Source organism: Scyliorhinus canicula, chromosome 15 (genome assembly GCF_902713615.1).
Source record: "Scyliorhinus canicula chromosome 15, sScyCan1.1, whole genome shotgun sequence".
Lineage (NCBI taxonomy): Eukaryota > Metazoa > Chordata > Chondrichthyes > Carcharhiniformes > Scyliorhinidae > Scyliorhinus > Scyliorhinus canicula.
The window spans coordinates 18,643,542-18,664,133 of NC_052160.1; the positions used below are offsets into that span (position 1 = coordinate 18,643,542).

The 20,592-nt window shown below is 45.7% G+C and overlaps 2 protein-coding genes across 2 annotated transcripts in view; one reads left to right on the forward strand and one right to left on the reverse strand.

The window, feature by feature from the left end:
* Window positions 1-20,592, reverse strand: part of slc5a10 (solute carrier family 5 member 10) — a 153,772-nt gene that overhangs the window by 54,162 nt on the left and 79,018 nt on the right. The window lies entirely within an intron of this gene.
* Window positions 6,729-20,592, forward strand: part of LOC119978445 (protein FAM83G-like) — a 40,798-nt gene continuing 26,934 nt past the window's right edge. The window contains exons 1-2 of the mRNA XM_038820094.1: window positions 6,729-7,295; window positions 10,317-10,484. Of these exons, the coding sequence (XP_038676022.1) occupies window positions 6,810-7,295; window positions 10,317-10,484 (654 nt within the window). The 5' untranslated portion in view covers window positions 6,729-6,809. The remainder of the gene's footprint in view (window positions 7,296-10,316; window positions 10,485-20,592) is intronic.

The window sequence follows — 20,592 nt, forward strand, 5'->3', positions numbered from 1 at the left end:
TCATGAAGGTCGGCCGGTGTGGGTCCCAAAGGATGGGCAGTTGGTAAAAATGGGTCCCGGCCAAAAAGTTTTGGAAAACACTGAGATAGAGGATCGGGCATGATCATATTCAATGGCGGAGTAGCCTCAAAGGGCCAGATTTCTGTGTTTCAGTGTTGTTTGTATAAGGCTTTGTTTTAGTGCTTCCAATTTATTTATATTCTGAGCGAAACTTTTCAATGCTTCAAATTTGCAAGTCAACTTTTTCTTAATAATTGCATTCTGATCAGTGAAATCTCTGTTATGTGCAAGTTTTCATTTGGCTTCAATGATATGTATAATTCGGAGGATCATCGAGGTTCTCCTTGAATCTCTATTTTTGCTACTTCAACTAACAGAGAGAATTTCGAAATAAATAATCAATTTAATTTTTGTGCTATACACAATTTTCCTAATATCTCCTTTTTTATATTCAATGAGTCTCAGTTAGGAGTATAGTTATAGAAGGAGGTCTTTTAACCCCTCTGGCCGATTCGACCATTCAAAGAAATCGTGGCTGATTCATTATTAAACTCCACATACTTTGTTCCATATTTTTCAATACTATCGGTTAACAAAAGTCTAGTAATCTCAGATTTAAAATTTACCATTGATCTAAGCATCAATTGCCATTTGTGGAATAGAGATCCAAACTCTTACCATCCTATATAGGTAGAATTGTTTTTTAATTTCACTTACTTGGGACATTTTCTATTGTAAACATATTTTGATTTGATTTGATTTATTGCCACATGTACCGAAGTACAGTGAAAAGTATTTTTATGCGGCCGAGGGAACGTACACAGTACGTACATAGTAGACAAAGAGAATAATCAACAGAGAACATTGACAAATGGTACATCGACAAACAGTGATTGATTACAGTGAGGAACAAGGGGCAAACAAAGCAAATACATGAGCAACAGCAGCACAGGGCGTTGTGAATATCCAAATGTTTTTTGTTGTTTCTCTAATTTAATTTATTTTTTCCAGTTATTTTCCCCTTCATGGAATAAATGATCTTTCTAACAGTTCTTCATTTGGTTTCATATATTTTCCAAATTCCTACCTTCTGAGTTAAGTTTTTATATAATAATCTTGCCTTGCCATTTCATCATGCTCTGTCCCTTATTAGCACGGGGTTGATGCCGGATGGTAGGACAGTGAGGAAGCGCTGAGGCAGTTGGGAATGATGGGATAGGAACATAGGACTTAAAAGCAGTAGGCCATTTAGCCATAGAATCCATACAATGCAGAAGGAGGCCATTCGGTCCATCGGTTCTGCGACAATCCTCCAAAAGAGCATTTTACTAAGGCACCCTCCCCTGCTATCCCCTGTAACCCCACATACTGATCATAGCCAATCCACTTAACTGGCACATCTTTGGACACTAAGGGGAAATTTAGCATGGCCAATCCACCTAACCTGCACACCTTTGGACTGTGGGAGGAAACCAGCGCATTCAGAGGAAACCTACGCAGACACGGGGAGAACATGTGAACTCGACACAAACAGTTACCCAAGGACAGAATTAAACCTGTGTCCCTGGTGCAGTGAGGCAGCAGTGCTAACCGTGCCCTCTTGGCCTGTTCTGCCATTCAGTAAGATCATGGCTGACCTGGTTGTGGTCCCAACTCCACTTTCCTGTGTGCCTCCCTTGTCTATCAAAAATCTGTCCAATTCTGCCTTGAATAAAGTCAACGGCTCAGCCTCCACTCCTTTCTGAGGAAGAGGATTCCAGAGTACCGACCATCTGAGTGAAAAACAATCTCATCTCACTCTTAAAGGGGAGACTTCTTATTCTTAAACTATGGGCGCGATTCTCCGCAAATGCGGAGAGTCGTGAAGGCTGCCGTGAAACCGGCCGTGTTTGACGGCAGCCTCCGTGCCCCCGACCGGGAATCGATTCTGCACCCCGGTCGGGGCTAGCATCGCGCAGCCGTGAACTCCGGCATCACGGGCTTAACGAATTTCGCTAAGCCCGCGCACCAAAGTTAGCGACGGCTGACGCGTATGATGACGTCAGCCGCGCATGCGCGGATTGGATGACGTCATCACCCATATGCGTGAAACCCGCGCATGCGCGGGCCGTTATGCCCCTCAGAAGCCCCGCGGACGGCTCCATCGGGGCGGCGGAGTAAGAAAGAGTGCACGGGGTAAGTACCCGCTGCCCGCGATCGGTGCCCACCGATCGCGGGCCCATGGCACCCTTGGTGCGGCCGTGCCAATCGGTGCCATGGTTCCCCAGAACGGCACTTTACGGCTGTTTTTATGAACGGTGAGAGCAGGTGTGTTTTTAGTTCGTAAAAACGGCCGTAAAGGCCTTGGAAATCGGCCCATCGGCCAGGGGAGAATCGCTGCTCGCTGTAAAAAAACGGCGAGCAGCGATTCGTGTCGGGGGGCGGCCGTGGGGGGGGGGGGGAGAATAGCGGGAGGGCGTCGGACCAGCATGGCCGTAAAAAGTTGAGCCGCCCGCTATTCTCCGACGCGTCGTGAGTCCGGAGAATCGCGCCCTGTGTGCGCTGGTTCTAGTCTCCCCAACGCATGGATACATTCTCCATGTATCTACCCTATCAAGTCCCCCCAGCATTTTCTATCAGATCACTTCTCATTCTTCTAAACTCCAATGGGCATAGGCCCAACCTGCTCAATCTTTCTTCATAGGATAAGCCCTTTATCCCAGGAATTTACCCAAAACATGTAACTTGGTCATTTTACTGACACACGCATTGAGATTACAGCACAGAAGCAGGCCACTTGGTCCACATGACAATCCTCCCACCCCACCATGCCTCACTCTGTTGCAGATTTCTCTCGCTCCTGGACTTTCCTGGCTTGTCAGGCTGCTGGGTTGGTTGGATTAAAGAGGATTAAAAGGGAAAGTGCATAATAACTACAGGGGCTAGCCTTTGACTACTTCTGATTTAGACGTGGGCTGGTATCAAGTCGTCTCAGGATATTCCCACTGTTGCAGTTCTTAATTCTGGGTTGATATCTAGAAGGAGGCCGGCAAACCGCATGGGATTTAACCTGAAGGAAGCAATGAATACAAACAAAACACCCACCAATTATGTGGCCCAAGCAGGGCTAACTTGGTTGGTACCCTCAGCCTCATTGAGAAGCAATGACTAACAGACCCCGGGAATAAAGTGCCCAAGGAAGTAAAAGCCCTTTAGTGAAGTTGTTGCTTCATCTGTAAACAAAAAGTGGCACAGTGGTTAGCACTGCTGCCTCCCAGCACCAGGGACCCAGGTTCAGTTCCGACCTTGGGTGACTGTGTGGAGTCTGCACATTCTCCCCGTGTCTGTGTGGATTTCCTCCAGGTGCTCTGGTTTCTTCCCACAGTCCAGCGATGTGCAGGTTAGGTGGATTGGTCATGATAAATTGCCCCTTAGTGTCCAACGCTCTGCAGGTTAGGTGAAGCTACGGGGATAGGGTGGGGTAGAGTGCCTAGGTAGGGTGCTTTTTCAGAGGGCCGGTGCAGACCCGATGGGTTGAATGGCCTCCTTCTGCATTGTAAGGTTTCGATGAAACCTGAAATTACTCCACTGAATATTTTGGAACATTTCAGTACTTTCATAGAAACCAAATTAGGAATCTTAAAAAAACTCAGATCAGGATATTTTGAGGGAATGCTACAATGACTAAGTTTCCTCCATTCATACATTCTCACCACATTGTCACAGTGACGTCAAATTTCTCATGTTTCAAAGGCCTCAGCGACATACAGCCCATCAACATATGTAAATAACTAAAATCCTTCTGCCAACTAGGCAAATCCTAAAATTCTTTTTGCCAACTGCCACCATGGTCGGCACGGTGGCAGAGTTGTTATCACTGCTGCCTCACAGATCCAGGGACCCGGTTCAATTCTGCGCTCAGGTGACTGCCTGTGAGGAGTTTGCACTTTCTCCCCGTGTCTGCGCGGGCTTCCTCCGGGTGCTCCGGTTTCCTCCCACAGTCCAAAAATGTGCAGGTTAGCTGGATTGCCGTGCCAAATTGCCCCTTAATGTCCAGGGATGTGCAGGTTAGGATATGGGGTTACAGGGGTAGGGAGGGGTGGTGGGGTGAGTGGATATGGGTAGAGTGCTCGTTCGAATGGTCGGTGCAGACTAGATGGGCTGAATGGCCTCCTTCTGCACCATAGGGCTTCTGTGATTCGAACTTTTGAAACAGAAAGTGCTGCAAATACCCAGGACAGAAATCAGCATTAGAAAATAGGGTCAGAACATTCTCCATCCCTAAGATTCACCTGCTATATCTGTTTGCTGAGGGAACTGGTGTGTAATCCGAGCATTTACCACTCATCTTTAATTTTTTAATATATACTGTCTTCGTTTTAGGGAGATTCCCGTACCAACCTCCCCGGACAGGCGCCGGAATGCGGCGACTAGGGGCTTTTCACAGTAATTTCATTGAAGCCTACTCGTGACAATAAGCGATTTTCATTTCATTTTCATTTTTCATGTGTCTTATTTTCACCTTCTTATCTTGGATACTTTGGCATCTGAATCCCCACACATGGTTTCTTATCTTTTGTGGTGCTGAATGGGTCCTTCTGGCTCTGACAGCTAAGGAAGATTGGGCGATGTGCCCAGGATCATGAGCAGGAAATACTCCTGGGCCATTCCACTAATCCTGTGTCGCCTTTGAAGAGCAGCAAAGCATCACAATATCAGACCTCGCCTCTCTAACTTCATCAAGTAAATTTACCCCACAGGGTGACGGCATCTAGCCCTTCATGGCCCTTCAAAAGACTCCTGCACTTTCTACAAAGCCTTTCTTTGTGGATACAGTAGCACAGTGGTTAGCAGAGTTGCTTCACAGCACACCCCAATTTGATTTCCGGTTTGGGTCACTGTCTGTGCAGAGTCTACACGATCTCCCCATGTCTGCGTGGGTTTCCTTCGGGTGCTCCGGTTTCCTCCCACAGTCCAAAGATGTGCAGGTTAGGTGGATTGGACATTAGTATCCAAAAAAGGATGCTTCACCCGATACCGGTGCTATGTAGTTACATTACATGCCTTGCGTTGCCCTATTATGTATTTTCTTTTATCATGTAGTTTCTTTTATTTCCTTTTCTTTTCATGTAATTAATGATCTGTAGCTGCTCGCAGAAAAATACTTTTCACTGTACCTTAGTATACGGGACAATACAAGTTTGCTGACCATACGACCATAGTGGGCCGGATATCGAATAACGACAAGTTAGAATACAGGAGGGAGATAGAGAACCTAGTGGAGTGGTGCAGCAACAACAATCTCTCCCTCGATGCCAGCAAAACTAAAGAGCTGGTCATTGACTCCAGGAAGCAAGGTACTGTACACACCCTTGTCAGTATCAACAGGGTCGAGGTGGAGATGATTAGCAGTTTCAAATTCCTAGGGGTGCACATCTCCAACAATCTGTCCTGGTCCACTCACGTTGACGCTACCACCAAGAAAGCACAACAGCGCCTATATTTCCTCAGGAAACTAAGGAAATTTGGCATGTCCACATTAACCCTTACCAACTTTTACAGATGCACCATTGAAAGCATCCTATCTGGATGCATCACAGCCTGGTATGGCAACTGCTCGGCCCAGGACCGCAAGAAACTTCAGAGAGTCATGAACACCACCCAGTGCATCACATGAACCTGCCTCCCATCCATTGACTCCATTACATCTCCCGTTGCCTGTGGAAAATGGGCAGCATAATCAAAGACCCCTCCCACCTGGCTTACTCTCTCTTCCAACTTCTTCCATCGGGCAGGAGATACAGAAGTCTGAGAATACGCACGAACAGACTTAAAAACAGCTTCTTCCCCGCTGTTATCAGACTCCTAAATGACCCTCTTATGGACTGACCTCATTAACGCTACACCCTGTATGCTTCATCCGATGCCGGTGCTTATGTAGTTACATTGTATACCTTGTGTTGCCCTATTATGTATTTTCTTTTATTCGCTTTTCTTCCCGTGTACTTAATGATCTATTGAGCTGCTCCCAGAAAAATACTTTTCACTGTACCTCGGTACACATGACAATAAACAAATCCAATCCAATAAATAAATCCAATCCAATAGGTTAGGTGGGGTTACTGGGATAGGGTGGAGGTGCGGGCTTCGGTACATTACTCTTTCCAAGGCCCGGTGCAGACTCGATAGGCCGAATGGCCTCCTTCTGTAAATTCTATAATTCTATGATTGAACAGCTAGGTAAATAACCCAATTAATGTGGGTGCCATGCTGAGCCCGCAGTCTCTGTGCAAAACAATTGCTGTGCCCTCAATGAGCGCCGAAATTGACATGCTCGTCACTTTCACCGGCTGAAAGGCACTTTGATGACTGAATCTGAAGGTGCTGGTTGGGAAGTAAGTGGGCTGGTGATCGGGATGTTGCCTGACTGATTGGGAATATGATCCAAAGCACAGCTCTGTTGCCGAGGGGGCAGCTGCAGGTCGGCCTGTCCATTGTCAGAAGAACCGAGACGACTTGTGGCTGGGGGGGTGGGCGGAGGCGGTCCCTCCCTGGGAATTGGATGATGGTCTGACTCAACTTCCTCCGGCTTTCCAGATCACAAGCAGCACGCCAAAATAGAAGAGGTGTGGCCGAGGATTCCCGGGTGGGGTGAGATCCGGGTGTGACGGCTGAGCTCAGGTTTATATCACTGGGGGGGAGGAGGTGTGGCCAGACTGGGAGGAGTCTGCTTTGCCAGGTGGCCAAGCCTGTGTTTGCTGCTTCCATTGATCTCTGCCCCTGCTGACGGTGCAGAGTTGCTGTGGGTGGGGGGGACACAGGGGGTACAAATGGCTCTCTCGCAGTTACAGTGCCTGGACGAAGGGAATGTCAACTACCGGACCAATGAATCGAAGCCGGAGTTCTACTACAGCGAGCCCCAGAGGCTGGCTCTGGAGACACTGCTGGCCGGCGGGGCACAAGCCTTCAGCCAGACGGTGGCCAAGGAGAACTTGAGGGAGTTCCTGTCCGACTTGGACATCGAGCACATCCTGGGCTCGGTGAGGGGGTTCTTACCGGAGGAGGAGGAGAAGGAGGAGGGTGGCAGCAGCAGCCAGCGACTGGAGGGAGAGGGAGAGGGAGACAAGGAGAAGCCCCTCTCCCTGCATTACTGGCCCGACACCTCGGACATCTGCCGCCCCTGCCTGGACCTAGGCTGGCCCGATTCGTCCGCCTATCGCGGGGTGACCCGGGCCAATGTGTACACGCAGCCCCCTGTGGAAGGTTCAATCCACATCAAGGAGATGGTCCGCAGGATGATCAGCCACGCACAGAAGGTGAGGGGAGGGGGGGACAAATCCCAAGTGGGAATTTCACAGGAGAAAAGTTTGAAATGGTGCTCATTCAAAAGAAAACCACCTCGCTCAGTGAGTTAGAAACCCATAAATACAGCAGCTCGCAGAGAGAGAGAGAGAGAGAGAGGCGCCAACATCACTAAATCCTTCACAATATGAAGGGGATGGTGACAGCTTGGCCAGGAGAGGTGGCTTTTCAGAGAGTCCTGGTGGAGGAGAAAGAAACGGGGAGCTGAAGGGAGTGGAAACGTTAACTTTCCGTTTCTCTCTCACACAGATACTGAATTTCCCCAGCACAGAACAGACCGTTAGCACTGTAACCATCGTAAACAAGTCTGGCCAGAACATATATATGTGATCATTTCTGATCCATTACATCCCACAACCCAATTTACGATTATGTGACATATCTAATTCCATCTATTGAAGATAATGGACATGTAGCCAATCCTTTAGGGGTGGTGGGGAGGTAGCGACACATACTGCAAAGCTGCTCACCAGAATGACTTTCGTCTTGTTTCACTTTAATGTTATGTTTTGTGAAATTGATCGAAGCCCCGCTCCAGCAGACGCGGGTTGCACAAGGGGTGAGAGCCATTCACATGTCAGTGTTGAGCCCACTGCTACGGGGGCGGTGGGGAAGGTGCTGCTGGGCTGTCTGTAACCGGGGACGGTGGGAAAGGTGCTGCTGGGCTGTCTGTAAGGATGGGAAATCTGGGAGGCAGGGGGGAGGGGGGGGGGGGGGGGTCGCTGGGGGCAGGAATCAATCTTCAATCCATGTCGCCCCATTCTATTCCGCCAGTCCAGCGTGTTAAAGCAGCTTTCGCTGTGAGTAATCCTGCGCTGGCTTCACATCCACCTCAGCTTTCCAGCACATCTCGTAATCCCACTCAATTAGTCATCTAATTGTATTTTGAAACTATCAGTTATTTACCTCGACCACTTCCTGTGGCTGCCACTGCCATTCCCACATTCTGGTCACTGAGTGAAGACAATTCCCCCTTGGATTTATCAACAACTTTGTGTTCAGAGCCCTCAGTCTCGGATTCCCCCATGAATAGAATCGTTCTTCCCAAATCTCCCCTGTCCAAAGCATTCCTATCAGATCCACCAGGATTCTTCCCTCAGTATCTTTTCACCTATGAATCATAGAATCCCTACAGTGCAGAAGGAGGCCATTCGGCCCATCCAGTCTGCACCGTCCCTTGGCAAGAGCAACCTACTTACGGCCACGCCTCCACCTTATCCCAGTAACCCAACCTAATCTTTTTGACACTAAGGTGCAATTTAGCGTGACCGATAGACCTGACCTGCCCATCTTTGGACTTGTGGGAGGAAACCGGAGAACCTGGAGGAAACCCACGGGGAGAACATGCACAAACAGTCACTCGAGGCTGGAATTGAACCTGGGACCCTGGAGCTGTGAGGCAGCAGTGCTAACCACTGTGCCACCATGCCGCCCCCAAGGACAGGCTACACAAACTTGCTTTGTTTTGCTTGAATTTATAAACCGAGCTTTGATCTAACCCAAAGGGTTTAAGAGTAGATACACATACTATTTGCCAGATGGGGGAATCCAGAATCAGGGGATTAATTTATGAGTGAAATTAGCAGGCACTTTCCCACATGCAAGGTAGGGCACAACCCGCGTCTCCAAAAGGCTTTGGAAGTTGGAACAATTGACATTTTCGAGGCAGAAATCAATGTTTTTTTTGTATGTGAGGTAATGGAGTCAAGGAGCTTGTAGCAAAGGCAGGTAAATATAATGGAGGCACACATTAGCCAGTGTCTAATAGAATTGACCCAGCCCACTCGTGTTCCACTTGTTAAAGCTGAGAATGCTGGAAAAAGCCACAGAACGCAGAACAAGTTGCAGAGGAATGCAGCTCTGCAGACTGTAATTTTGTCTTCACCATTAATGTCATAACATTAGGATGGTTATTTTATCGTCACTTGGTGTAACCCATGTGTGTCAGCAGTATCCTAATACATATCCTCATTCATAATTGCTCGTATTCCAATATGGTACTAATTTAAACACTCAGATTGAAGCTAAAATAAACTTTGGGTTTGTACTGCCCAATGATGACTATATTAACTTATCACAGCAATTAACTTAAATTCCAAATTTTCATGTGAACGCAAATCCATTTATAGGAATTGGAACATGCTAATAAACACTTTGAAGACTTCTAACTTAGAAATCCCCTTACTTGGCGATTCATGTCAGCCATCAATTAAAGGGGAATTTATAGAGCTCCCCAAACAGCAGCTTCTGAATTGTATTGGAGAACTGAGCAGGGCAGGAAAGTGCAGGGTAGAGTACATTGCTTCTTTTCAGCACCAACGCTCTTGCCTCTGAGTCAGAAAGTTGTTGGTCTCCTCCAGAGACCCCAGCACATAGTATAGGTGGTCTTTCAATGGGCTGAATAGCCTCTTTCTGGGATTCTATAGTTCTATGACTTAACTGGCTGTAAAGAACACACTTTGGGACATCTTGAGGCCATGAAAGTTACTATAAATGTGGAAACTCCTTCTTTACCTCGTTAGTCAGACTATTGCTACTAGTGATAACAAATGCAATTACTTGTTCCTGTGCTGTACTTTTCTTTGTTCTTTGTCTATGATGGTTTTAGTGCTCCACACAAGCATCCGCCATCTTATTTGATCTCACCCTATTAGCACATGCTCCTATTTCGTAATCCCTCATGTACCCATTTAGCTTTTTGTTAATTGCATTTGTATTTTTCACATCTGTGGTCCATGGGTACAGAGGTTTTCTCTGACTTCCTGATTAGGGTTATTGGAGACCATCTTGCATTCAAAACTAGTTTTGGTTTCTCCCACAAGCAGAGACATCTTTTCTACATTTGCCTTATCTCAATAGAACTCCATTCCAAAAGAGTGAAATTAATTTCGACCACAGACAATGGAGAATGGCAGCAATAGAATGATTCAATGACCGAATGTGTAACTACAACTTGCTTTTCTCACGGTTCGCAGGTAATCGCTGTCGTAATGGATTTATTTACAGACATTGATATCTTCAAGGACTTACTGGATGCCAGCTTCAAGAGGAAGGTTCCTGTGTACATTATCCACGATGAGGTCAACATAAAATATTTCTTGAAGATGTGTGAGCGTTCAGGAATGCACATGGGGATGCTGAAAGTAAGTGGGATAATGTGTACAACCAGATTGGCCAACACTGATGTTATGTGTCAGTTACTGTTACCAGCTTTAAAAAAAAGTTGCTCTGTGATGTTCATGATAACCTCCTAAAAGGCTGCACAGAGGAATGCGTGAGGTTTTGTATAAGATATCCTGGTATGGTAAAACATTCAGGAAAAAAACATGAAAGCGCTTTGGTTTGACAGCCTGATGATGTCACTTTCGGCTTATTTCAAAGGTCAGTTGCCTTTTAATATTTTGCAGGGCTATTGATTAGGATTAGAACTGACCGCACAATGCTCCCTTTCACCATATACCTGTACAGCGAACTAAGAATTAGCACTTATGTGAGCGCAACAGATGCTGAAGGTACACTGGTTATTCAAGAGCATTTGAAATATAGACACCCCTTGCTGAAAATCCCTTTCCTGTACCTGCTGCTGATCTGTATGGAAGCCTATAGCACTGAATGACAAATCCATGTCTGTCAATTATTAAGTAGATGCTATGACCTGACATCCTGGACAACATGATCAGTTTACACGCACCTCTGAACTCCAAGCTTGGATTAGTACCTTGCATTCACCAACAGGTTTCTATTCTCATCCATATTACGTACCAAAGTTCCATTTGATCACAGTTTATCACATCTATTTCTTGGGTGTGAGAGTGTTTTGACATTTCGGTTTGAATGTGATGCAGACGGAAGAGGTTTCATGATGGAAGTCAGAATCCAAAATATCTCTTTTTGTTTACTAACTGGGTCTTTTCCCGTGCGAGTTTAAATGATTACTCCCTGTGTTGGTGGTATAAAAGTACTGATAAAAGAATAGCTTGCTCCACAGTGTCAATGTTTTATTGAATATCTATATAGACTATGCCGTATGATATTCTGCAGTGGGGAGTCTCTGAGTTTCTGAAACAGAAGCTCATGTTCCACCCAGGACTTGATGACCAAGGAAGGTGCGTCCATAACGCAGCCAAATAGGTTGAATGTGTCAACCTTCAAATCTTCTAACCACACCAATGGCTGAGTTAGGAGTGAGAAAGATGCCTGGTTAGCCACGCTTGATGTGGAGTGGCGTCCCTTCAGTTCGAACCTCTGGCAACAGACTGGAGAATTGTTCCGGGAATTACTAGCTATGAAAACTGATGAAAGTCTGCCTTAGTGCCTCACTAGGTGCAGAAAGTGAATTGGAATATACTAATTACTAATAACTCCTAACAGTAATTAATAAATCCGGTACAAAAATCAGGAAGGTTTCTGTACACAAGAGTGCTTAGAATGTGAAACTGGCTACCACATGAAGTAAATGACTCAAAGAACAAAGAAAAGTACAGCACAGGAACAGGCCCTTCGGCCCTCCAAGCCCGTGCCGACCACGCTGCCCGTCTAAACTAAAATCTTCTACACTTCCTGGGTCCGTATCCCTCTATTCCCATCCTATTCATGTATTTGTCAAGGTGCTCCTTAAATGTCACTATCGTCCCTGCTTCCACCACCTCCTTCGGCAGCGAGTTCCAGGCACTCACTACCCTCTGTGTAAAAAAACTTGCCTCGTACATCTTCTCTAAACCTTGCCCCTCGCACCTCAAACCTATGCCCCCTAGTAATTGACCCCACTACCCTGGGAAAAAGTATCTGACTAACCACTCTGTCTATGCCCCTCATAATTTTGTAGACTCTCTCCCCATAGCTGTGTCAATCCCCAATCTAATCCCACTACCCCGCTCTCTTCCCAAAGCCATGTATCAATCCCCAAACTAATTCCACTGCCCCACTATCTCCCCATAGCCCTGTATAATCCCCAAACTAATTCCACTGCCCCACTATCTCCCCATAGCACTGTATCAATCCCCAAACTAATCCCACTGTCCCGCGCTCTCCCCATAACCCTGAGTCAATTCCCAGACATATCTCAATGCCCCACTTTCTCCCCATAGCCCTGTATAATCCCCAAACTAATTCCACTGCCCCACTATCTCCCCATAGCACTGTATCAATCCCCAAACTAATCCCACTGTCCCGCGCTCTCCCCATAACCCTGAGTCAATTCCCAGACATATCTCAATGCCCCACTTTCTCCCCATAGCCCTGTATCAATCCCCAAACTAATCCCACTGCCCCACTCTCTCCCCAAAGCCATGTTTCAATCCCACTCTCTCCCCATAGCCCTGTATCAATCCCCAAACTAATCCCACTGTCCCGCGCTCAGCCCATAACCCTGAGTCAATTCCCAGACATATCTCAATGCCCCACTATCTCCCCATAGCACTGTATCAATCCCCAAACTAATCCCACTGCCCCAATCTCTCCCCATAGCCCTCTATCAATCCCCAAACTAATCCCAATGTCCCACTCTCTCCCCATAGCCTTGCATCAATCCCCAAACTAATCCCACTGCCCCACTCTCTCCCAATAGCCCTCTATCAATCCCCAAACTAATCCCACTGCCCTGCTCTCCCCATAGGCCTGTATCAATCCCAAACTAATCCCACTGTCCCACTCTCCACAGAGCCTTCTGTCAATCCGCAAACTAACCCCACTCTCACCATAGCCAGATGCTTTCAAAAGGAAACTATATGAGTAGATGAGAAAGATTTGGTGAAATGTTGAGATGAGGTAAATGGAATGGGATGAGAGTTAGCCTGTTCTGTGCTGTACTGTTCTATGTTCTATGTGGCGTATTAATACCAGCAAAGATCAGCTGGGCCTGTTTCTGTGTTGTATATTTTGTATAATCATTGTACAGGCTTTGAGCTGCCTATTCCTGATACGGCTGTATAGGGCTTGGTGTTGAGTTTAATTACGTTCTCGTGAAATGCAAACTATGTTGAAGACACTTGATAAAGGCAAGCTGTTGTTGATATTTAATACCCTCTGCGGTCGTCTGGTTTCTACACTACGTTGATGACCAGATGGTCCAAGAAATATGTGCAACTGCATCAAGATTTGATTATTAAAACTAACTGGAAATCTTATTCAACATATAGGTCACCCAAAAGTGTTAGAGCTAAAATATTAAACAAGAAGTGGACTCGGGGAATATAGAATTTCATGCAGACACCATCAGTCAAAGATTTAAGGTGTGGTCGCCACGCAGAAGCAAATAACAGAGAGAAAGGCTCAATGTTTAGAGGTGTAACATGAAGCAAGCATACCGGTTATAAAGAAAGCATCCGGAAACTCTACCTTCTGTCATTATCCATTGAGTGTTGCTCATGCCAGATCTCTTCTCTGCACTGATTGCTGATATCAATTCTTACTCAGGATATTTGCATTTGAAGCAAAGTTTTTTTTCAAAAGCAATCGCAAAACCGTGATATGCCAAATGAACAAACATCAAGTGACTTAGTGAAACAGCAAAGCAAGGGTGCAATTTAAATAAAAATAATAAGTGTAGATTAAGAATGGGAGACCCACAGATAAAGTATTCTCTTACCATGTGATCCTATCACATCAACTTATTGGGACTGTTTTCATTAGAATAGATGATTTTGTTCGGTATTTGCAATTATGAAATGATGGGGCAAGGATTGATTGAAATGGACATTTCTGGTGATGTTAGAATTAGGCGATACAATTATAAGATTAAATCTAAAAGATTTAGGACCAAATGTATGAGGACCCTTCCTGCATTACAATGCTGCGAGGCTATGGAATGCTTGACTGGGAATTAATGTTTACAGCAGAGACCATGTCAGCATTTAAGAATAGGTTAGATAGATGGTTAAATTAAGACGGTTCACAAAAAGGATATGGGAAGGCGGGAGGCATGCAGGATTAGGATCCTGCTCATGTGGAGGATCAGCAACAACATGGACTACTTATGTGGAACAATCTAGTTGTAATTTGAACATGATGTTATATTATTCCAATATTGGCAATATTTGTACCTGCGGACAATGAAGGTGAGGGACGGCTCAGACACTATTCAGAGACACGACTCAATAGCAGTCCGTGCATGCATTTGTGCATGTGTATGCACGTGTGCCTTATTTGCAGCTAGAGGGCCAGATTATTTGTTTATGTGAAATCAGCAGAATTAATTCTGAATTTCAGGGCCAATTACAAAAATTGTTTACGCTATATTGTGCGTTTTGACGGAGTATAGTTTTTGATTCCGGTCTAGATTCTCCACTCCCCAGCCGTGTATTTCTCGGTGGAGCACCGTTCACTGGTGGTGGGGTTCTCTCTTTCCCCACGCCCCCGAGGGACCCCGGGCGGGGGTACGCTGCTGGTGGGAACAGAGAATCCCAACGGTTGGAGAATTCCGGCCTACATTTGTGAAAAACGTAATGCAGTCGGCACGCATTCTCTCCTGACTATTGCGTGGGATTTTCTAGCTGTTCACGCTGGCAGGATCCGATAGCGCACCCCCACCACAGGTTTTGCGGCGGTGAGGGGTACGTTTAACGGGAAACCCCGTTGACAATGGGAGGACCAGAAGACTTCCCTCGCCAGCCACTTGCGATCTGCCCTCTGCTGCTGCAGAACCCACTGCGATGGCACTTGTCATTTTTCAGCAGCCTGTCAGATTTTTGTGTTGGGAAATGTAGTAATAATAATCTTTATTGGTGTCACAAGTAGGCTAACATTAATGCTGCAATGAAGTTACTGTGAAAATCCCCTAGTTGCCACACTCCGGTGCCTGTTCGGGTACACAGAGGGAGAATTCAGAATGCCCAATCAACCTAACAAGCTCGTCTTTCAGGACTTGTGGGAGGAACCCAGAGGAAACCCACACAGACGTGCAGGGAGAATATGCAGACTCCGCACCCAAGCCACAAATCGAACCCGGGTCCCTGGCACTGTGAAGCAGCATTGCTAACCACTGTGCTACCGTCCCATCCAGTGCAAATGGTTTCACTTTTCCACCTGTGGAATGTAACCTCCTGATTATTCTGCTTGGAGTACCAGCTTGAAATAGCTATCTTATGCCTTAGCCACAAAGCGATTTATTTTAAATAGGGTGATACAGCAGCACTTACTTCTGTCCCATTCATTCACAATGAACAGATGGTGCAGTTTTAAGGCAGCCACAGTATAACTTTGCAAGGGAAGTATAATCTCTTAGCAGTGCGGTAAGAAATATAAAGATTTAATTACAATAGCAGGTGACAAATAATAATCATGGATTTCTTAAAATTTGCACACTGCTTGCAGAATATGTAATTTTGTAACTTCCAAGCACATTTTGGAAACTAAATGCGAACTTTAATCAAATGTTGTTTTTGTATTAATTTGAAAGAGATCAACAGCCGCAATAACCAAACTTTTATATATAATCACCGGCGTTAACAAAAATCCTGCTTGTGCTTTACAGCGTAGGATAATAGTTTGCATTTATACAGTGCCTTTAACACAGTAAATATCCAAGGCATTTCCCAGGAGCAATTATCAGACAAAGTTTGACACCAAGTCACATAAGGAGTTATTAGAGCTGGTAACTAAAAGGTTGGTTGAAGACATTGGGCAGGATTGTCCGCATACCCCGTGGCGTGTTCCGTGGTGGCGCGCCTTTGTCCGGTGGCGGGATCTTCTAGCCCCACCATTATTGATGGAATTTCCCACTGAATCCACTCCTGGGCACTGTTGAACGGACTGGAAAATCCCCCTGGAAGTTTCCGGCCCCAGATTTTAAAGGGTTAAAGTGCACAAATTAAATAGTCCTTTCGACGATCTGACACAGGCTCGAGATGTCAAATGGTCTCCTTTTGTTCAGGATAATTCTCGGGTGGTTTTATTCGTCCACGATTGTGAGTGTCAGTGGCGAGGACTGCATTTATAGTCCATCCCCAATTGCGCTTGAGAAGGTGAATTCCTGCAAATAGGTACACTCACAGTCCTATTAGTGAGGGAGTTCAAGGATTTTAGCTCAGTAACTGCCAAGAAACAGCGATATATTTTCAAGGAAGAATTGTGTGTGACTTGAAGGCAAACGTGCAGAGGGAGGAGTTCCCATGCGCCTGCTGCCCTTGTCCTTCCAAACATTAAGGGCTGTGACTTTGGAGGTCGCTGTTGAAGGAGACATAGTGGGTTGCCGCAGTGCAGATGGTACGTGTTGGCAGTGAAGAGAGTAAATATTTAAGGTGGTGGATGGGGCGTTCATCAAGTGGGCTGCTTTGCCCTGGATGATGTCAGACTTCTTGTGTTGAACATCAAGGGGAGATTGTTAAATTGCCTCTTGTTGGAGATGGCCCTTTCCTGAGAGTTGTGAGGTATGAATGTTACTTACCACTTATTAGTTCAAACCTGAATGATGTTCAGGTCTTGCTGCAAGTGGTAGCTGATGATTTACAAAAGGTACTGAACACTGTGCAATCATCAGCGACTTGGCCTGCTTGATCAGTAGTGGTGCTACCAAGTCATTCTTGCTGATGAACATTGGAGCCCCCACTCATAAGGACACTCTGTCCCCATCCTACCTCAATACTTCTTCCAAGTGGTGTTCAACATGGAGGAGTACTGATTAGCAGAGAGAAGGTGGTAAGTGGTAACCAGTAAGTGGTTTCCTTCCCCATGTTTGACCAGATGTCATGACACCTCATGAGGTCCAGCGCCAATGTTGAGGATTTCCAGGCCATTCCCTCCTGTACCTCCACCCCTCATCAATCTGTCCTGCTTGTGGCACAGGACATACCGAGAGATGTTGATGGAGGAGTCTGCGGCATTGGCTGTAAGGTATGACTATGCCAGGTTGTTGTTTGACTCGTCGGTGGTTCAGCTCTCCCAATTTGGCACAAGACCCCAGATGTTAGGCAAGGGGACTTTGGGATAACTGGGAAGTGCCAAATTCAATGCCAGATAGTTGATTTGGTTTTATTCTTCTTCAACGGTTTGTAATGGCTTGATACAACTGAGTGGCTTGCTAGAGAGGAACTAAAAGTAAACCAATTTTCTGTGTTAACCAAAACTACTGATAGAATTTGCTTTGGACGCAGTTTATGTCACAAGTGTTGATTTCTTGGGTGTTAGCTACCTTGGTAAAACATTGCAACCTTTCTATTATCTTATAAGTAATTATAATAATCAGCCTAATGTTACTCCATTATGTAACATTAGTACATGATTCAATTAGGTCTACTTTTCTGAGGACCCCTTGATGGCAATAACACAATTTGATCTTGAACATAGCTTGTAATCAGCACCTAAAGAAACAGAACTCAGAGGTCTTTGTTCTTTCCATGTTGGTTAAAGCTTCGAAGCGGCTTTTTGAAAAGTCCAACCCGTCCAGCATCGGCTATGACTCCACCTGTTGTGCAGGTATGTTGGCAAATGACATCTGCTGTTCCCCACCCTGCCCTCCAGCTCCACAGGCTGTTACTTGTCAAGCTTTAGAGTTCTCCTGAATGCTTTGAACTCACTATTTACTCCAATTCAGTGCTTGAAATGAACTGAATGTCACCCATAGCTCCTCCTCCAAATAATGATTTGACTATTCCTTTAATGGCCAACAGCAGAGACGTGAGGGGAACTGAATCTGGACATAATGTAAATTACCTCCATTTGTAATCATTGACATCATTATTTAAGCAGACATGGTCCTGAGAAACAATCCCCCCCCCCCCCCCCCCCCCCAATCCTGTCACCCACTATAACTTGAACTCTTAATGCAATTGCAAATTTACTTTAAAATATTCGAATATCTCTCGTGTGATTTACCTCAGAAGATCATTGGACTATAGGAACAAAAGTGGGCCATTCAGCCCTCAAACCTGTTCTGATACTCAAGTTGATAATTACTGATCTGTAGATCAGCTCCAATGTTGTTCCATCTTCCTTATTTCCCTAATTAAATGAAGAAGGTCTATCACTTTCACACAAATCTCACTTGACGCCCACCAGCATTCACAGAGTTTTGGGGAGAGAGATGCAGCTTTCTGTTGCACTTTATGTGTACGAAAGGAAGGTAGCTCCAGATTTCACCTCGAAATGGCCTCGTTCCCACGTGGAGATAAAGCCATCTTCTCAGAGTTGCCCCACCAGAGAAAATAGATTCTCTGTATAAGCCATGGGCTGGATTCTCCGGTGCCTCAGCTGCCTGTTTCTCGGCGGCGCACCGTTCGCTTGTGGCGGGATTCTATCCTCCCGCCGCTTGTCAATGAAACCACCCCACCCGGCAGGAAACCCACTGGCGGGAAAAGTGAATCCTAACGACGGGAGAATCCCGGCCTATATTTAATCTTCTTATCATTTTAAAGATGCCAATGAAATCAACCTTCTAAACACAGGGAATGTAGAATCACAGAATTGTTAAGATGAAGGAGGAGGCCATTTGGCCCATCATATCTGCCCCTGCTCTCCAAATGAGCATTATGACTTGGTGCCACTCCCCTACCTTCAGAAAATCATCTAATACTTATGAATGCTTTATTTGAACCAACCTTGACCACACTTCCAGGCAGTCTATTCCAGACTGGGGCCACTTGCTGAGGGAAAATGTTTTTTCACCCACAACCCTAGTTCATGCAAACGGTCTTTAAGCCCGAATATAACTTTGGCGAACCTGCGTTGGTGGCACAGTAGCACAATGGTTGCTTCGCAGCGCCAGGGACCCGAGTTCGATTCCCGGCTTGGGTCACTGTCTGTGTGGAGCCTGCACGTTCTCCCTGTGTCTGCGTGGCTTTCCTCCGGTTGCTCCGGTTTCCACCCACAAGTCCCCGAAAGACGTGATTGTTTGGTGAATTGGACATTCTGAATTCTCCCTCAGTATACCCGAACAGGTGCCTGCATGTGGCGACTAGGGGATTTTCACAGTAACTTCATTGCAGTGTTAATGTAAACCTACTTGTGACACTAATAAAGATTATCATTATTACCAAGACCAAAATATCTTTGCTAAGATTCGGTTCCCAAAATTTAACACAGAACACCAGAATGGGTCTTCATGCCGTCTTCCTCCATCAAAGAATAATCTTTTGTTGAGAACAATGGCCCAGCTCCCCTGGTCTCCAGAAAGTCAGAGACTAGACGTACCCTGAGCATGTGGGTTGGGACCCCTTTGAAGTGTACACATCCCTGCTACTGAGACGGGAAGTTTAAATTTCCAATTACGAGTTTTACCTGGCCCAGATTTTTCTGTAATTGGCCAGTTTGTGCAGTTTTTGTGCTATACTTACCCTAATTTTTATATACATTTACATAGAGATTTTCATGCAGGTATAAAACCAGCACAAACCGAAGTAAATCAGCTGGAGTGTCACAGTCCTCCAGAACCCACAGCTATGTTCATCCCGCACTCCACCGTGCTCCGGACAGTGATCACTCCTCTTCCAATTCCTGGCTCCAGTCTATGTCCTAAGAGTCAGCATTGTTGGGAGGGTGGGGGTTGAGCACTTCCATGGAATGACATGGAGGGTGGTGGTGGTGATCACTGTCGTAGATGAGGGAGGGGTTAGTACTGTCAGAAGGGCTTCGTTTTTTTTCTCCTTCCCCTCACAAATACTTTATCTCCTTCCGGATGGTTCTTGGCTTCCCTCATTTCCTGCCAATGATTCTCAAACATTCCTTTGCTCATAGTTTCCATAGTAATGAACAGGTAAAAGATTATCTGACATGTGCCTCAGATCCACATCAGAATATTTCCAAGTAGCAACAAATGTCTTCAAGTTTCAACTTGATGCATAGTCTATGACATCTGATGAATCACCAGACTTGCGAAACACCAGATAACATCTTTCTTCATGTCCAAGTTGGCCAAATAAGTTAATTAGAATCTCGAAATGTGGCGGCAATGCATTCCAAAGTTGACATCAAAACAGGAGAAAACTGGTTATATCAGGATGACATCTGGATGATCATATTTCTTATGCTGCGCTATCACGATCAACTGGACCGGTTTATTTTCTTGGTTGAGCACTGAATATCACAGAATGGTTTTGGCGTACAAGGAGGCCATTTGGCGTGCATCAGCTCTCACAACCATTATCATGACGTAGTGCCATTCTCCTGTCTTTTCCCCGTCTCCCTGAAGAATGTTTCTATTCAAGAAATCATCTAATGCCCTCTTCAATGCCTTGATTCAGTCTGCCTCCAAACCTGAACCATTCGTTGTGTGAAAAAGTTTTTTTCTCACATCGTATTTGCTGCACTCCCTCCATAGAA